This window comes from Fusarium tjaetaba (genome assembly GCF_013396195.1).
Source record: "Fusarium tjaetaba strain NRRL 66243 chromosome Unknown NRRL66243_c0000254, whole genome shotgun sequence".
Taxonomy (NCBI): Eukaryota; Fungi; Ascomycota; class Sordariomycetes; order Hypocreales; family Nectriaceae; genus Fusarium; species Fusarium tjaetaba.
Window position 1 is genome coordinate 74,125 of NW_023501450.1, and position 17,887 is coordinate 92,011.

Below are 17,887 nucleotides of genomic sequence, written 5' to 3' on the forward strand. Positions count from 1 at the left end.
CATTCAGGTCACCGACCCTAAAAAAGACCAAACCAACAAGAGCTTCGTCCAGAGTCAAGACTGTCCGAACTCCGTTTCAATTACAGAGCTTGCTGCTTGTCGGACACTTTTCGTCTCAGGACCCCATCAAGATCAGGCTGAGATTCTCGATTTTAAGGGCGCTGACCAGGAGCGTCGAATGAATTGAAGGATGCGACGCTGGTTACACCACTCAAATCAAATGTCGCCGGGATGACAGCAACGGTTTCGTCAGGCGGGGAAACGTTGGGGTCCGATTCCGCCCTACAAGGCTGCTTTAAACACAAGCTTTTAGCTGATGTGGAGAAACAAGCTTGGCTTCGTCCCTGAATCAAATCCGTTCGGCATAACCTTCTTAAAACCGTCCCTGAAGCAAAGCCAATAACGAGTGCGTCGGTGCGAGCCGTCATTAATCCTCTCTCCTTCAAGTGCCGTGTTGGAACGGACACGGACTTGAGCACCAAACCCAGCCACAGTCCGTTCGTCTTGAGATGACGATGCAACCCTGCAAAGCCGGAATATAGCACTGAACTAAACCTGCATCGCCACACCGACACAGAAAATTCCGCTGCAACTGCCCTGAAACCAAGCCCGAGTCCGATCTCTGGCTTCAGTGTCACAGCCACATTCAAGATTCAAGTCCGCTTCTCAACCACAACAACTCAATCTCTGGTGATTTCTTGACCTACGGGCACGGTGAATACAGGAAAATCATCAGATCCGCCTTTGAGGTAACTTCAATGCGATGAAAAGGATAAGCTAGGATCCATGAGTCGTGGATCTAAATGAGACGTTTTCCCCGCCGTTGAGAAGTTTAATGATTCAATTTCATCAACGCTAGCATCAAAACAAACCGTTCAAACCGTGTTCACAATGGCTTCGAGATCAGACCCAAATGTTCCGCTGCTCAAGACGTGCCAAACGTGTTTTCATGCCAAGATCCGATGCGAGAAATCACAAGAGTCTGGAAAATGCGATAGGTGTTTGCGCCTGAACAAGACATGTGTTTTTAATCCTTCTCGGCGACGAAAGGCTTTGAGGCCTGGGTGAGAATTTTGTCCTTTGTGACTTACAATCACTAACTTGACTCAGGCCGTCAAGAAATCTTGAAGCTGCAAGCCCTACAAGATCGAGGTCACCATCCTTGACCTCAGCCAATGCGACTTCAGCAAATGTTACGGATACTTCGCCTGGCGTGTCCACGACACCAGCCAGCATTGATACCGAAGCATCTCACAACCCGTTCTCCAGGGGGCTGCTGTCATTCGAGAAAGGGCAAGAGTTTCTTGATACCTTTAGAATGCGCATGTCGCCTCATTTTCCGTTCGTGATAGTTGCAGAGTCGGTAACCATTCAGGGGTTGGTTCAAGACAGACCGACGTTGTGTGTTGCGATACTCGCAGCAGCTTCGCATGAGGATCTCAAGCTTCAACAAAGTTTAGGCAAGCTATTCAACGAAATTGTACTTGTCAGGATGATAAAAGGACCTTTTGCAACATTGGATATGCTGCAAGGGCTGTTGGTGCATTTGGCTTGGTGAGTACTACGTCTTCTCAGACTTCGTCGCTAATGATCAGGGCGCATTTTCATCAAGGAACAATGAAGTACACCCAGCACCTGTCACTCGCAGCAAGCATCATCTCAGATATGAGACTTGATCGACCGAGAGTTGCAAGTCTATGGGCTTTGAGTCGAGAGAGCAAGCATGGGTCTGGTGAAATGACGCACGACGAGATGAGAGCTCTGGCCGGGACTTATTATCTCTCTTCAAGGTATGTCGTACAATAAAGTCTAAGCCACATCTAACACGCAAAAGTTCCGCTGTATTGTTGCAAAAGTCGCACCACTTTCGATACTCTCCATTTATCCTCGAATGCTGTCACAGCCTCTTATCTGGGGGAACTGCGCCCTCTGACAGACATCTTCCATACATCATATATCTTCAAAAGCTCACTGAGGAGGTCGACGATGCAGTGATCGAAGCCACAGGAGCAATACGAGGGTCAAGGCAAGATAAGTTGCCTGCCGAGCTACATAGAATCAGAGAGCGATATACGTCGACAAAATCATCCTTGCCGTTTCCGCTCAGTGAGAGTCGTAAGTGCCTGTTCTGATCAGAGTTGAAGAATGTCAACTGACACGCCTAGCCACGATTCTTCTTCAGTTGCACGTCCTTGACCTCCTTATCTGCCAACCCTCACCGGATGGCATCTCCTATGGCCCAAACGGTTTCCAAAGTCTTCAGCAAGGTGCAGATCAAAGCCGACTTCTCGACTGGCTCTCACAAAGCATGTCTGCTGCAAAGTCCCTCATCAGCGTGATCCTCCTTCTCCCACAAGGCGACGAAGACACGATGCCTAACATCGGCTGGATCATGCTGTACTGCGCAGTCTCTCTATCAGTACGACTCGACCTTGTAGCAGCACAACCCGAAAATGCACAAACTGCGGGCCATCTTCGACGTATTCTCGACATGCCTCACACCCTTCGTCAAATTGTCCTCCGCATGGAATCTGCTTCAAACTCGAATCCAGGGGATGGTGAATCAGATCCATACTTTGGTCTTGCAAGAAGAGCCCGGCGTATCGAAAGGTGGTATCTTGAGCGTTGTGGTCCTGTCGAATCGCCTGAAGTTGGGAGTCTTTTCGGATCTACCGAGACATCCCCTTCAAACCCATTCACCGCAGATATTGGACTCACCCCATCATCTTTTCAAGACCCTGGCTTGGTGCCGAGTCTTCAAATAACAGGCGAATCAGACGATACGTGGATGACCAACATATTGGCAGACCTCGAGGTTGACCCAGGGATGGAAAGCTTGCTGTTTACTGGACCTTTTGACTTTCTCGGTGAGCGTCAACAATAGGGTCGAGCAATGGACTTATATACCTTGGTACGGATACGGATAAGGAGAAGCGTCGGAGTTGTTGATAGCAATTAAATTACGCCCGTTGGATCTTTCATTTGTGTTACATATTACATCCCGTATACCGTCGGACCAATACCCAAACTCCGTCTATGTCTATGTTCATGTACATCGTTGACTATTTTTTACCCTTCTTCCCCGCAGCTTTTTTATGCTTCTCTTTGCCCTTCTTGATGGCATCGACGAGCTCCTCGATCTCGGCCTCCTTTTCCTTTTCAGTCTTTTCCTTGGCATTCTTCTCATCAGCAGCCTTTTTGGCAGCTCTCTTCTTGGCCTGAATCTTCTCGACCTTTTCAATCAGAGCATCGCTCTCTTGCCACAATTTCTTGGCGACTTCTTCATCCTTGACTTCCTTGCGCGCAAAGTCGACCTCCATACACTCCTTGATGAGCTTTCCGCCGGGACCTCGAGCAAAGTCATTGTCCATGGCGGCGTAGAGGATGGATTGGGCGGCCATGTGAGGAGACTTGAGGAGGAACCAGGGAACCAAGTAGCCAGCGAGGTAGATTGCAAGTCCCCAGAGAGATCCACGCGTCAACCAGCGACGGGTGCTAGGGGTTCGAGCGAGACCGGGGTCTACGAAGACTACTCGGGTGTTGTTGGGAGCCTTGTCGGGTCGCTCGTAGGCATCGAGGTGCTTCTGGAATGCTTGACCAAAGACGTTCATGGCGAGTTTGCTGCGAGCATATGCGGTACCAGGACTCCAGTTGGCCGTTGAGACAGGCTCCTTGAGGGACGGTGATCCGATGTAGGATGAGCAGGTAGGAATAATAACTCGAACATCTCGATCGATGGGCTGCGCACGAAGAGCAGGACTTAGAATACCGAGTAAATGGAAATTAGCCAAAAAGTTGACCATCCACGTCTCCTCAATACCCTCATCCGACTCCCTCCTCTTTCCACCAGGGGGTGTCATGGTAGCAGCGCACAGAATAATCATATCCAATCGTCGAGGCGGCGCATTATCAATCCACTTGGTCGCAAACGTCCGAATACTGTAAAAATCCGACAAATCGACTTGTTCCGTGTAGATCATCTGGTTATTCGTCTTCTGTCTTAGATCCTGGATATACTCGACGAGGAAGGGATCCGACGGAGGCGCCTGTGATAGCAGAACCAGCTGCGCGCCCTGAGCTGCGAGTCCGAGGGCCGTTTGGGCGCCTATACCGGACGTTCCGCCGGTCATCATGACGACTTTGCCATGGAGGAGGCGAGGGCTGGGATTCTTGCGGCCGGATGTCCAGATTTTGAGGAGGGTTAGGAGGGTGAGGGTGAGAATGGTGTAGATTATTGTGCGGCTGTGCTGCCGGACTTGTTCGGGGATGCCATTTTCGAGGACGCCGAGGAAGAGAACGAGAGGCATGGCGATAAGTTGATGCGGTGTTGTTCAGCGCATGTTGGAGGGTTGCTGCGCTAAGGAAGACATGATGGAGATTTGGTGTCGTGGCCCTCTAAAGGATCTTCACGTGATCGCCTTGTACTTGCCATGAGCTTCAACTTGAACATCATCACAACAGCTTGGACGTCGACAAATAAAATATTAATTGACTACTTATATCTGACTCGTAATCCATTCCCATGATTAATCTCGATATCTGTCATCTTTCTTCTTCCTCATCCAAATCTCACCAACTGGATCACCGGGATCAGCTACACACTCCCAATCACCAATACCGTGTTGAGCAGAGGCCTTTCTAACACCCCTACCACCACCGCCAATGATGAGATTTCCAGGCCGATAATTTTCATCAAGCTTCATACGACGAATGACACTTCCATGGACTCGTACTGTATCAGGTATATCTCGGACTTCACCTCCGGGGAGGGGCCAGCGAATTGGCTTCCATGATCCGTCGGACTGAAGATCCATTCTACGAAAGGGCATGTATTCCATGATTTTCCAGGCTGTTACGGCGAAGGGACCGAGACCTTGGCCGTATTCGAGGGAGTCGTGGATTCGAGCTGTGCATGCCCCGTGCATTACGCTGTGGAAATCGTTCTTGGGATGGTCTTCTTTTTCGTCCATTGGCATATCAGGTGCACGACCTGGACCTCCACTGCCGCTGGAAACTCGAAGATCAGGAATCGGAGGCCGTCCTGTAGCTTCTTGCCAGTCATGAGCAGCACAGCATCCCATCTCAGCGACCTTCTCGTCGTCAAACGTGAGGCCAGCTTTCTGAGCTTCTCTTACGATCCACGCAAGGGGGATGTGACTGGTACTCTTGCTGCCTTCAAGCATTTCCCAGCCTCCGCCGACATCAGCGTGACCACCAGAGAACCAAACTTCGTCAATGTCTTGGGCGGCGTCATCGTCGATGTTGTTGATCTCATCAAGTGCCAGACCAGAGAGGTTGGAGAAGTTATCTGGATCACCACATTGGCTTGGTCTTCTGCACGATCTCGAGCGAGCTCGGTACGGGGCATATGCGTTGCCTTTCTTCTTTCGGCCGCCTCTTTTGTCGTTAGGAGAGAGATGGTTGCTTTTTCTGCCTCTATCGTTGTGTCCGTTGGCATCGTGTCCGTTAAGTTCTTCGCGGACGTCATTGATTGCCTTGTGGAAGTGATGGCCTTTGTCATCCTTCTGCTTGGGCCGATCTTGGTACATGAGATCCTGACGAAACTTGGCTCGTCTCTCGTCGATACTGACGGCGTGGCGGATTACTCGTGCACTACTGCGTGCGGTGTACGGGAACTTGCTGCGCTGCATCCAAGCTGTCTCGAACCTTGGAACAGAATTGACTGTATCAAACAGGCCAAGGAAACGGATACGACCAACTGGACGAGAGAACGTTTCTCGAAAGCCCTTCATGAACTGAAACATTTCGTCGCGCTTCTTCTTTGCGGCCTCGGTCTCTTTGCTCGGTGGCTTGTCGCAGTCTTCCTCGTCTTCGGGAACCTGCTCACGGCCTTGCCACTGAGCAAATGCCTTCCACGCGAACTTGACCATTTCTTCATTGCCGTGCGACAAGAGTCCGATATAGTCGAGCATCTCAGCAAGGAAACGTGCGATATAAGCTCCTCGACTGAAACCAAACATGTAAATCTCATCGCCGGGGTTATAAAATCGCATGAGGAATCGATAGCCTCCTACGACATGCTGGTCGAATGAAGAGCCAATGGCCGAGTCTTTGGCTTTTTGATACCAAGAGCCAAAGCGAGCCCGAATGCCGGTATGAGTGAGTGATCCTGAGACGACATATGTTCCAATGCCAGCTGGATTGTGTAAGTTGAATGTGACTGCGATGAGAGGGTCACTTACGTTGGTAGTAGTGGTATTGGTCATCGGCTTGACGGTCAAGCATTCGAAAGATCTTGAGAATGTTGCTGTCACTATCGTCACCATGGAACTTGTTCCCTGTTCCATCGAAACAGAGAACAAGCTTCCGAGGCTTTCGCCCATATCCGATGCCTGCGTCAGGTGCCATTCCCGGAGTTGAAGGTCTGCTCTGAAAATCTCGAGATGAATCAGGATGGCCTTTGACAGACTCATTCAGAGAATTCGGGGCAAGATGACTGTAGTCCATTGTAGCACACTCTCACTCGGTTACACCAGGCGGAGGTTTGTAACATCACACAAGGTGCTCACGAATGCAGCCGAGTGCAGCTGGGGAGCAGCCTCTTATGTTGGACATGACCACTAGCCCGGACTTTCTCAAATCTCATCGAACTGAACCATGTTTCGGTCAAAGATCAGCCAAGCGGTACACAATACAATAATTCCGGTATGCATCCCCGCAGCTACCTGCGGCGGTACAACAAGAACAAGATACCACAGCGGCTCAATGTCTTAGATGGCGGCGCCAGTGAACTGGTAGTGGGTGTTTCCAGGCTGACTATTTGATCTCTCCCGTCGATCTCACCCATGGCGATACCCTCTAAAGGGGCCGCTTGTCTCTGACTGGCTTGTGCATTCAGCCCAAGACATTTGAGGAGCTCAACAAGCGGACAAGAGACCATGGTCGAACCAAGATGGAGCTTTCACCGTGCCAACTCCACTAGGTCATCCTTGCATCTGGGGGTGCACCTCTCACCAACCAGAATTCGCTGATCGTCATCAATTGCCGATAGCTGTGAAGTTGGTACACCACTATCTCATTTTGGGAGACGTACAGATTGCCCGCGTCGAGCTGAGAACCCTCTTTGGGAGATTTGCATGATGATCTATTAGATGTGGCTGCCCGAGAGATTTTTTTGCTGTCGATCGACATCCCTGGTTCTTCTTGGTCAGAGTCTGAGCGCATGCCAATCGGAGAATGAATTGCTCCAGCGCGGAAGCTATCAGCCCGCTATTAAGGGCCGTCCCTAGGATGGCCTGGACGGACGGAAATGCGCAAACAAGCGTGAGAATTGGTGAATTGATAATGATTTGGAAGCTGAGACACTAACAAGCCATCGACGTTGGTGGCAGCCCAAGTCTGAGCAGCATTCAGCTCTATGAAGATCAATTGCTCTACTGATTCTGGTAACACTCGTAGTGACTCTACAGCTTACTGTCCTTCCAAACAGCATTCCTCTTCTCGACAAAACTCAAGACACCCTCCTTCATATTATCACCACCTTCCATCCCCTTATAAATCCCCCCGTCAATCCTGTTCGTGCTCTCCCTCGGCCCCTCAGCTTCCCACCCTCCCAAGAGACCCTCGCGCGTCACAATAATCGAGTCTGGCGAATTACCTGACATCTCAACAGCCCACTTCAGCGCCTCTTGCACAACGTCCTCCAGCTTGACAACCTTGTTCACAATACCCCAGTCAAGGAACTGCTGTGCGCTGTACATGCGGCCCAAGAGCGCTACTTCTGATGCCCGTTGTCGTCCTACCGTTCTGATAAGACGCGGTAGGGCACCTGCGATGGCGACGACGCCGCGCTTCACTTCTGGAAGACCGAATTTGGCTGTTTCGCTGGCGATGACCATGTCGACGTTGAGTGCCATTTCCATTCCACCGCCGAGACAGAGACCATTGACTGCTGCGATGACGGGCTTCTTTCCATGGCGGTTACTCAAGCCTCCAAAGCCGTTCTCTGCCCACCTCTCAACGTTCTTAACATTTCCCTCTGAGTTCTTGACGTTCCACTCTTTGAGATCTGCGCCAGCGCAGAATGCGCGTCCGGTGCCTGTCAAGATGGCACAGCGCAGTGTGGGCTCGTTGTCGTACCATCTCCAGAGACGGTCGAGATCAATGCTCATCTGGCGCTGGAGGGCATTGAGATGTTCAGGCCGGTTAATGGTGACGAGAACGATGTGAGGATGGGGAAATGAGACGGCGACGTGAGGCACCTTTGGGGGATTGAGTGACTTTGACATGATGATTATTGTTACTGTGATTGATGTTGCACAGTCTGGACGATTGATAATCTGGAGCTTGACCTCTCTTATTTACATCACTAACCACGGATACAAGCTCCAGGACCACGGTAACATCAGTGTGGGGAACCTCGGCACCTCGGAAGCTCCCCCAACAATGGCAACGCGCCGACGATCCCCCTCATTAAGAGAGACAGTCTGACAGAGACAGACACAGACAGAGACATTGGTAAGTTACTGTAGACTCAATTGTATATTCCCACAGCTCTCAAAACGCCCTCACCAAGTCTCATTGGTATTGCAACCCCATCGAATTATAATAATAGTACATTTTAAGCATACCCCCTTCACGCCGGTAGTCCACGCTTCTCGCTCTCAGTGAAAAAGATGACCATACGCCAGAGCTTCTTGACAAGATCCTCCGCCTCATCATCGAGTGCCTGTGAAACATGAGTCAGTAATTTGATCACAAGACATAATAAATTGGGGGGAAACGTACTCCTTCTAGCTCTTCCGCTAGAGCGGCTGCTGTACCGTGAGCGCGAAGATGTTCCTCCACTGCTTCGACGAGCATCTCCTCTTGTACACCGAGATACTCGACAATCTTCTTCTCCACGAATGGTCGGAGCTTGTCCTTCACCACTGCATCATCCATAAACTCCCACTTGACCTGCCATCCCCACAAGCCATCCTTGTCCGATGGGATCTCCTGGGCCAGGGATCGGACAGCCTGTGAGATTTCCTCCTCCGTCATATGCGCCGTAGCAGAAGAAGGCTCGAATTGGATAGGTACCAGTTGTCGCTTTGTAGAAGTATCCGCCTCTTCGTCGTCCAAGAGACCCTCCACCTCTGCGATTGTGCGCCGTTGTGGTGCTGCCCTGGATGCCTGAGCCTTCTGAGCTGCGGCTCCGAGGGATAGTTTGAACGGCTGAGGTGCAGCGGCGGGTGCTTGTCGCTGGTCCATCTCTTCGGCCTGCTTGTCGAGGAACGAGTCGGCCATACCGCGTGCACGCTCCATCTCAGCCTTTTCACGACGCTGTTCATCGTGCTCTGCCCTTCTGTCTGCTTCGTCTCGTGCTTCTTCCTCTGCACGATCACCAGCTCTCTTGCGAGCCCAGCCGCTGTGATCGCGATAGTAAGGGTGTGTCTTGCGACTTGCTTCTTTCTCATCATCCCATGCCTTTTCTCGCTCAAGCTGCTCCTGCTTTCGTTGTTCGAATGACTCTGCATCTTGACGTTCTCGCTCGCGCTCTCGATCTATTGCTGCTTGTCTTGATCGTTCTCTGTTGCTCCATTTACGCTCAGCTTCAAGGTATGCTTTGTCGTCCTCCTCATCCTTCTTGGACTTGTACCGTCGGTACAGTTCTCCATCGCTGGCGTCTGTATCGTCATCTTCCTGGTGAATAGAAAGGTCCGTGTTTGAAATACCTCCATTCACAAAGGCAACTCGCTGTCCATTCTGCCCCTTAGGTCCTGATGGTGCATTTGCTATGCTGCCTCTTGGGCCAAGAGGAATGTTGTTGGTAGCTGGTGGTGAATCGAGTCGAGAGTGTCGGGCTGGTCCATTCCGTCGTCGCTCCATCTCCTCCATCTCTTCTTCCTTTCTCAATCGCTCCAGATCTCGTTGATTGCTGCGCTCCCGGAAAGCAGCGATTTCTTGTGACACTACTTCCCTCATCTCAGCTGGAATATCTGCGAGTTCGTCCTCTTGAGCCAAAGGAATATTCACAACTTCGACATTCTCGCCAGACTCGGTGTTGCCCATTGTGATATCCTCATTTGTTGTGTTGGTCTTGGGGTAGAACAAATCGTGAACCACGTCCTTGAGCGCTGACCTGGCCGCCTCGAGCTTCTCCGATCCGATAGCACCGTCCTGATTCTCTTCGTAGGACTCCAGGTACTTGAGCGAACTCTCATCGACCATAACTTTGAGCTTCGTCTTTTCGATACCCTCGTACGCATCGTCTTTGGGTGCATCCGCGGCCACCGGTTGCCGCTTGACGGGAACTTCGACTTGTTGCTCGTGGAGGAGTTTGACTGCAGTACTCAGCGACCAAGGGTCCTCAAAAAGAGCGAAACCAAACTTAACGCCTTTATGGTCTTCTGTGACACTCGCTTCAGAATCCCACTTTCGCAGCTTTCCACAAGCACCCAGAAGTCGTAGGATCCCCTCGTCGCCGCCCAAGCCTTCGGGAATCTCGTTTATGAAGAGCGTTCGGAGCTTCTCCTCGTTCGTTGGGGGAACAAGTACCTGTGTTACTTCCCTCGCGCCTCGATCTCGATCACCGCCTCGGTCCATCCCCAAGCCAGGACGTCCACCGCTGGGCATGGGCATATCACGACCGCCCGCGGTGGGGGTACCGGGTTTACCCTGCTGCGATGTACCGAGTCGGATCACGGGGGCGTTGAAGTTGATGTTGGGCATGTTGGCAGGCGCTTGGAAGTTGGGTGGAAGGCCGCTTGGACGATTAGCTTGCTGGGCGCTAGACTGCTGGACACCTGGAGGTGCCATTCCCGGAGCAGAAGACATGCCTGGAGGAGGTCCTGCAAACATGTTAGAAGGGTAGTGAGGGTATTGCAGAGATTGCGCACCTAGACCAGGTGGAGGAGCCATTCCTGGAGGGGCATTGTTTGATCCGGGATATCCCCCATACGCAGGAGGCGCGCCGTAAGGATTGTCTACTCAAGTTAGCTCTGTTGATAGCGATTCAAGGGAAACATACTGCCATAAGGATTATACGCCATAGTGGCGCTGTCGCGTGCACGCGCGGAGAATCGGGGATGAGGATGATCGCGTAAGACTTTCGAGTAAACTATTCACGTCAGGATAACGATGGAATTGTTTTTGGATGTTGTTTCGCGATTCTTTATGCTGGCGCAAACCGTGTTGAGGCATCCAGGCACGAGGCTGAAATGTTTCAATGTGGGGCCGGTTTTCGGTCCACAATCCCGCCTTCTTTCGCCCCTACATTTTTCCGAATATCGCGACTTTTCTGCATCGCCTGTTTTGGGACGGCTATTGACGACGGCCATTGGCGGTTTAGCTATATCGACAGAATGTAAGTCAATTGGCCCTGTACTTTTGAACTTGATGCTGACAGATTTAGGGCCGCTTCGTTAAGAATTGGCAGCTCGATGCTGTCGAGAGTAGCTACACCTTCAACATGCCTCGCCAAGAGGACATTTACAACCTCACTCGCCTTCCGAGCAGGCCCCAAGATTCCCACAGGTGACGAGGCACCTCCAGCTGTTGCTCCTCTAGCTCGGTCGAACCCTCTTATTGGCAGTCTCCCTCCTTCGCCACCTCCCGCCGGCTCTGTCGCCGAATCATCCACCGAATCAAAGCCCAGGCACGCCTACGATGCTTCGAAACCCTTCAGTCTAGACATCGCATCCATCATTGCCAACAAATCCAGCGCATACGGCGCCGAAATTGACTCGGACCCAATTGCTCGACCTCAAATTCGCGCTAAGCCCGTCACTGGCCGTACAGTCTTCATCAAGGACCGAGTAACCAAGACAACTGGTCCCACCCCCATGGTAGCTCTTCGAGTTCTCAACAGAATCATCCGAGAGGACCAAGTCAAGAACAAATTCCACAGCCAAAAGTTCCACGAGCGAAAGGGACTCAAGAAGAAGAGACTAAGGAGTCAGCGATGGCGATCACGATTCAAGCATGGTTTCAAGGCGACTGTCAGCAGAGTTATGGAGCTCAAGAAGCAGGGCTGGTAGAGTGTAAAAGCACGGTGTACATTATATGAGAGCATGTAAACTATGATTAAAGAGAATTCATTATCGTGACTACATATATTCGTCGTCATCCCAATCCTTCGTTGGACTTGGCAAAGGGCTGGCCTTGATCTTGGGTCGTGATCTGAAGACTGCCTCCATATCCTCCTGAGCCATGAGTTCATCAGTGATGATGGTCATGTCTTCCTCTTCCACCTTGGGAAAGTAACTTCCCTCCTTCTTAGGGGGCGCCTTGGTCTTCCGCAGAGAGCGTCGCCTGTCCAACTGGGCCTTTTGTCTCGCCTTGTCGAAACCAGCCATGCTCTTCCGGGTCCGAGCAATGAGATCAAATTCTTCATCAACAGATGTTTGACTGGGGTCCTCCGCAGACACAGGTTCCGAAGACGTTGGTGGGGATAAATCGATATCTTCATTATCAGGGTCGAAGGCTCCGCGAGCCATGGTCAGGCGAGTTCGTTCTGCAAGTGAAAGAGTGTGTCGAGGTTTGGGTCGTCGTTTGACGGGAGAGGGAGAAGCCATATCCATAGATTCGAGGATCTGGTCAGCCATTTCTTGGGTGGGAGAAGGCCTTGCCGGCATCAATTCTGGAGATTCTTGTAGTGGCAGAGGTGACGGAGGAGGAGACGGTTGGGGCGATATATGAGGTGACAGCTGAGGTGAGACATCGTACTCAGGCCGTGGAGAAGCTGGGACAGGTTCATCCTCAGGTTCGGGTGAGCTAGTCCGTTCGACTGACGAAGCACGAAGAATACGAGCTTCGTCCTCCGATGGCTTGCGCAAGTTTCTGGCGCGCGAAGAGACAGAAGCAAAAGAGTCATCCGTATGGGCCAGCTTAGGGCGCACGGGAAGCCTTCTGGACTTGTCGAGCTTCGACTTGAAAGACTGAATCGGAGTTTCAGCAAACCCATCCTCGTCTTCGAGTTCACTGATAGCCTCTTCCTCTTCCTCCTGTGGTTCCGGGGCCGGGGCGTTAATGGCTGGTGTATTCTGAGAGGAAGGGCGTTGCAGAAAGTCAAGAGCTGAAGACTTTTGAGGTTTTGTGCTCTGCAACTCCTGGCTGAGATTGGATACAAGATCCTGGTACTCGTTGAGGAGCTTCGGTTTGCCGAAAGTCGCCTTCTTAGGGCTGGCACTTCCAAGATGAAGTGCCTCGTGGGCACCAAAGCCAAAATTGATGCCGTTCTCCTTCTCCTTCTGCTTGACCTTCGATGGGGATGGTTTGGGCTGATCGGCGGACAGTCTGTTGCGGAAGGTTTGCCACTTCTGAAGTCGTTCTCTCTGGACACGTACCCGAGTATCGAGCTGTTCCAGTAGGCCTGTCGAGTGTTCCTCAAGTTCACCAAGCCGACCTTGCTGGACTCTTCTCCACACGCGATCGAAAGGCATGCCCAGGAGTCCATCCTTCTTAATGCTGGCGTCTCCATAAAGCAGCGTCTCCATCCATCGCTCATTGCCAGACCAGTTGTTTCGAAGTGTCCGCCACATTTCCCGTCTAGCATCTTCAGAAATTGTTTTGCCTCCCTCAAGGGCATCAAGTGCTTCTTTTCTTCTGGCAATACCCTTCTCCTTGACATTCAAAAGGTCGGCAAAGTCTCGAAACCTTGAGTTTACGGCTACCTTGCTGTTGAGAATGTGACTGATTGCAACTTTGTGCGCCAAAATCATGGTGTTGAGATCTGTGTTGTCGCTCTTGTATCCGCGGTCCTCGAGCGCAAGTCCGAGCGCAAGTGCTGTATGTTCACCGCTTGTTGCGACCTCTTGGGCAATAACATGTTTGAGAACAGCGGATGAAAATGCTGCGAGAACTTCTTCGAGTCTTTCGCCTCGACATTCGTCCAGCATGGTTTTTCGTACGATGGCATCTCGTCCGAGGACACCATTCTTCTTTGCTTGTTCGAGAGCTCGTAGTAGGGCGGCTCGCAGGTTGACCGATTGCGTTTGGTCAAGAGGAGGGAAGAACGGTTTTAGTTTCTACAAATGTCAGCTTGTTTCTCACATTTGGTTTGATGTCCTACCTTTTTTGTTTCGTCAGGATCCCATAGCGCAAAGAGTTGGAAGAGCGCCCATTCAACGCAGTGAACCCTCTTCTTCAGGCCCTGCGCACTGGAACCACCGCTCGCAAATGTTTGGGCCTTGATACCGGGCCAGTCCTCATGTTGATCGAGGTCCAAAAGATTCAGATTGGTCAAAAAAATCGACAGCGCTGGAGGTCCATGGTGAACGTGAGGACTTGGCGCCGTCGCTGGGGCGTGTTGAGTAGATTTATTGGTGAAGCCGGCCACTAAGCGGGCAGACCGCGTGCGAGGCTGAACTGCAGCCATGGTGACATGTTGAAAGAAAGTGTTTCGAGAGTGAAGGTGCCGTTTATGTAGTTTTTTCGGCAGATATGCTGGTACGACCTGAAAAGGCGGAGTGTAAATAAGGTAAGGCTGATGGTAGAGTAAACAAATCGGAAGACGGCAGAGTTGGTGGAGGTGGAGGTGGAGGTGGAGGGGCTCAACGGCAACAGAACCCTGTCCTGACGGTTTGTGGGGCCGGCGCTACCCTGCACCGAGCGACGACCTCACCCGTCAAGTTCATCGTGTTGATGAAACTGATGGCTTGAACCGCTGGAATATCATTTGGTAATGGGGAGTGGTTTGGGATCTGCACATCATGATTTTGCACTCTTTACCGTGAGTTGGGCATTCTTTCTGAACGTCATAGGAATTCAGCCAAGTGAGGTCTTTTGTTCCTTGCTCACAAATTTCCTGGAAGCAGTACCATGTGCCTGTTTCCCCAAAGAAGATGAAATCCAGCAGATTGTTGATGTGCTCTTCTTCTCCCGAAGCGACAAGCGGTTTGAAATTTTCCATGACTTGGGAATGACCTGTTGCAGGTATTCTGATCTCATAGTTGTGTTTCTCGACCAACTTGAGAACATTCTTTTGCCGAGATTCGTCATTTGTCGCTTCAGTGAGAGCCCTTCGTAGTGACTCCATCTCTTCTCTCATCTCTTGTCTTGCCTGGTCCTCTCTTGCTCGATCTTCTCTTGTTGTATCTTCTCTTGCCCGCTTCTCTCGATCCATTTCTTCTCTTGCCTGTTTCTGTGCCTCCTTGAGCTCATCATTCTCGGTTTTTAGAGCATCTTTCGCTTCGTTTGCCGCGGAAGTAGCGTTCTGAGCAACCTCCAATCTTTGTTTCAATTCGGCATTCTCGTGTTTCAGTTGCTTGATTCTAGTTTCGAGGAGACCTATCTTTACGGCGTCCTTATTCTCTGACGGAACGTCCTCATCGACTCTTTGGCGTTTACTGGAGTGTCCAGCGTCTTCGATGCGCGGAGGTGCGGAAGACATGATCGTGTCGTTGGTAATGCTGAGAGTCTGTGTTGTTACTCCGATGGCGATGGGCGGGGGCAAAATGATGTGAGAAGTTGATGAGTTGTCAGAAAAACGAGGTGACAGGTTTTGTGTGAATCTGAGATCGGCGAGCTGTTAGAGAGCTGAGTCGACTGCCGCGTTAGGTACCAGGCCATGACACTGTTGACAGCTGCCAAGTGGATTCACTACTAGGGAAGAAAAGACCGGTCAATAAGCCCAAACTGCACCGAATTACGGTAAATATTTGCCATAAAAGTTCTGCGCCTGGTATTGGCATAAATCTCTGCTTTAGTACGGAGACTTTTCGCGGCTACGTGATATGAACCGTGTCGCATCGGTCATCATCGCTCAGCTTCCCGATGCCCCTTTGGGTCGAATACATATGACCTACAGGTTAGTTTGTTTCTCCTTATATCACTTCGGAAGATTAATGGGCTGCAAGTCTGATACTTAGACTTGCTCGCCTCTAAGTCTCAACCGCTGAACTGGATCATCTGGATGTTCCAATGTTGTCTCAGGGGTTAGGAGTTTTTGTCTCCTTCGGCACGAAATCTTCACCATCATAACATTGTATAACTTTGTAATCTTATTTCAGCGTGTATCAAGCATCCCTTTATTGCTGTCCCCTAATATTGACCTTGAGAATTACCTGTTCCATCCCATCCCACCTAGCCCTCCAAAGAAGACAAACGAACTCCCAACAAAGATTGACAAAAGAAATATGTAGAAGTAGCTGTGATTGAACTTACCTTTTTATGTTCTTTTTTGTCGATAGCTCTTTCGTGACCAAGCCGGGTCTGCAGGAGGTCAGTAAAATAACCAGCAGTACCACAAACCGCTCAACTTCACACCCATCAAACGATAGTGTACTTCACCTCCGCCGAGTCAAGCTGAGCATCATTAAAGTAGGGCCCATTACCATCCTCCTCCTCTTCCTCCTCTTCCTCCTCTTCCTCCTCTTCCTCCTCTTCCTCCACACTAAGCACAATTTCATCAGGCAAGACAGGCCAGGGGGGGCTACTCTTCGCCTCCAGTATAATGTACCTAAGTCTACCATGATGGACGTCATCCTCAGCCCCAGAGCTTCTGGGCACAGGGCTCCCGGGTTCATCTACCTCGGGAATGGTCTGGAGTCTTCGAGGGAACTCCGCGATCTCAACATCATCGCCCTGGAAGGTAAAATCCTCAAGGGAACATCCGTGATCCTGAGGAGCGTCAATGGAGTTGAAGTAGAAGCCAGAGCAACATCCGCATTCCAGGACATCTTCCAAATCCATCTCGTCATCAGACGCATCAGGGCATTGTTCCTCGAGCCGAACATCGTCAGATTCGTCCTTGTCAAACTCATCCTCTTCGAACTCATCGGCTTCGATTTGACCCTGCTGGTACTCGTCAAACTTACGCTTTCGCAGTCCCGAGCAACTGTCTTCGCTGTCAGAAACTCTTCGAGGAATCGTAAAGGAGACACTATCATCACCCGAGGAGCCACCAGTGTCGGAACTCTCTCCGCTCGACTCCTCAAAGCAGGACTCAGAGACATCAGCCTCATAGTCATCCTCTTGCCAACAGCCGCTGAAACCCTCAAAGTCCTCAGCAGGGAAAATGGGATACTCAAGGGTGAACTCATGAAACGAGCCCTCGTACGTCACATCGGCTGCATCCATCTCAGCATCGCGATTTCCGACAAATTGGTATCCAGGAAGGTATCCGTTCAATTCCGACAGTGTCTTCGAATCTTGCTCAGGGGGAGGGACAGGTGAAAGACGACCATAGACAAAGTTTGCGTCTAGGCCCTCTTCCTCAACATCAAAGACACGATCATACTCAACATCTTGCGGTCCGTTCATTTTGATATCTCGGTTCTCGGCTAAGCGTGTGCCAGAGTAATAGTGATCCCACTCGACAGGGGACGTGACCGGCCGGGTCATAGGAGATCCGGCGGTGGCGTTAGGAAAGGAGACTGTGATCGCAGGCACAGTCATTCTGCAAAGAGAGCCTGAAGGTTAGAAAGGATTTAAAAGTCGGAAATGATTTTTGTAGTGATATTAAAGCGGTGCTTGTTTGCGGAGAGGGTAGTGCTGTTGATTGGGGGTTGATGAACTCTGCGGGATATGAGAGTGGTTCTGATCTAGGATCGCTGTGAGAGTTATATACACATGCGAGATGTTTTAAAGCAAGTAACTAAATTCGACAGTAGAGTGATTCGTTCGCGTGTTGTTCTGGGGAGCTACTACAAGTTCAACGATCACTTCAACCAACAAAGGCGGATTTATCGTGACTCTAAAAGAAGGTGGATGTTCATCCGACCACAACTTCTGAACATGCAATGTCATTCAAATAAACTTCTCGGGCACTAATTAGAAGAGAAGAAATTACAATGAGCGCGTGGACCTGCAAGACATTTGTAGTCGATGTTCAGCCTATGGACTGATTGTTACGCTGAACATTGCTGCTGTTCAGTCTTGGGCCACAATCATACACCAAATGGCCTAAGTAGTGAATTGCTAAAACTATGTCAATATTGAAGCA

The 17,887-nt window shown here is 50.7% G+C and overlaps 6 protein-coding genes across 6 annotated transcripts; 2 read left to right on the forward strand and 4 right to left on the reverse strand.

Moving 5' to 3' along the window:
* Positions 1–1,617: 1,617 nt before the first annotated feature.
* Positions 1,618–2,884, forward strand: FTJAE_10770 (cercosporin resistance; the record flags this gene model as incomplete). Its single annotated transcript, XM_037343645.1, has 3 exons — positions 1,618–1,790; positions 1,937–2,115; positions 2,166–2,884. 3 exons carry the CDS (start codon positions 1,618–1,620, stop codon positions 2,882–2,884), a joined length of 1,071 nt encoding a protein of 356 aa, XP_037202173.1.
* Positions 2,885–3,062: 178 nt separating this feature from the next.
* Positions 3,063–4,307, reverse strand: FTJAE_10771 (alcohol dehydrogenase; the record flags this gene model as incomplete). The annotated part of the gene is made up of 1 exon (XM_037343646.1): positions 3,063–4,307. One exon carries the CDS (start codon positions 4,305–4,307, stop codon positions 3,063–3,065), a length of 1,245 nt encoding a protein of 414 aa, XP_037202174.1.
* A 219-nt stretch (positions 4,308–4,526) lies between these two features.
* FTJAE_10772 (short chain dehydrogenase reductase family) lies at positions 4,527–8,249 on the reverse strand (the record flags this gene model as incomplete). Its single annotated transcript, XM_037343647.1, has 4 exons — positions 4,527–6,157; positions 6,204–6,457; positions 7,331–7,376; positions 7,436–8,249. 4 exons carry the CDS (start codon positions 8,247–8,249, stop codon positions 4,527–4,529), a joined length of 2,745 nt encoding a protein of 914 aa, XP_037202175.1.
* A 347-nt stretch (positions 8,250–8,596) lies between these two features.
* On the reverse strand, positions 8,597–11,282 carry FTJAE_10773 (uncharacterized protein; the record flags this gene model as incomplete). The annotated part of the gene is made up of 5 exons (XM_037343648.1): positions 8,597–8,689; positions 8,749–10,793; positions 10,842–10,928; positions 10,973–11,062; positions 11,219–11,282. The coding sequence occupies 5 exons, from the start codon at positions 11,280–11,282 to the stop codon at positions 8,597–8,599; spliced, it is 2,379 nt and encodes a 792-aa protein (XP_037202176.1).
* A 102-nt stretch (positions 11,283–11,384) lies between these two features.
* FTJAE_10774 (ribosomal S21) lies at positions 11,385–11,981 on the forward strand (the record flags this gene model as incomplete). Its single annotated transcript, XM_037343649.1, has 1 exon — positions 11,385–11,981. The coding sequence occupies one exon, from the start codon at positions 11,385–11,387 to the stop codon at positions 11,979–11,981; it is 597 nt and encodes a 198-aa protein (XP_037202177.1).
* Positions 11,982–12,050: 69 nt separating this feature from the next.
* Positions 12,051–17,340, reverse strand: FTJAE_10775 (uncharacterized protein; the record flags this gene model as incomplete). The annotated part of the gene is made up of 6 exons (XM_037343650.1): positions 12,051–13,970; positions 14,015–14,241; positions 14,743–15,469; positions 16,108–16,155; positions 16,234–16,336; positions 16,403–17,340. 6 exons carry the CDS (start codon positions 17,338–17,340, stop codon positions 12,051–12,053), a joined length of 3,963 nt encoding a protein of 1,320 aa, XP_037202178.1.
* Between the last annotated feature and the right edge of the window lie 547 nt (positions 17,341–17,887).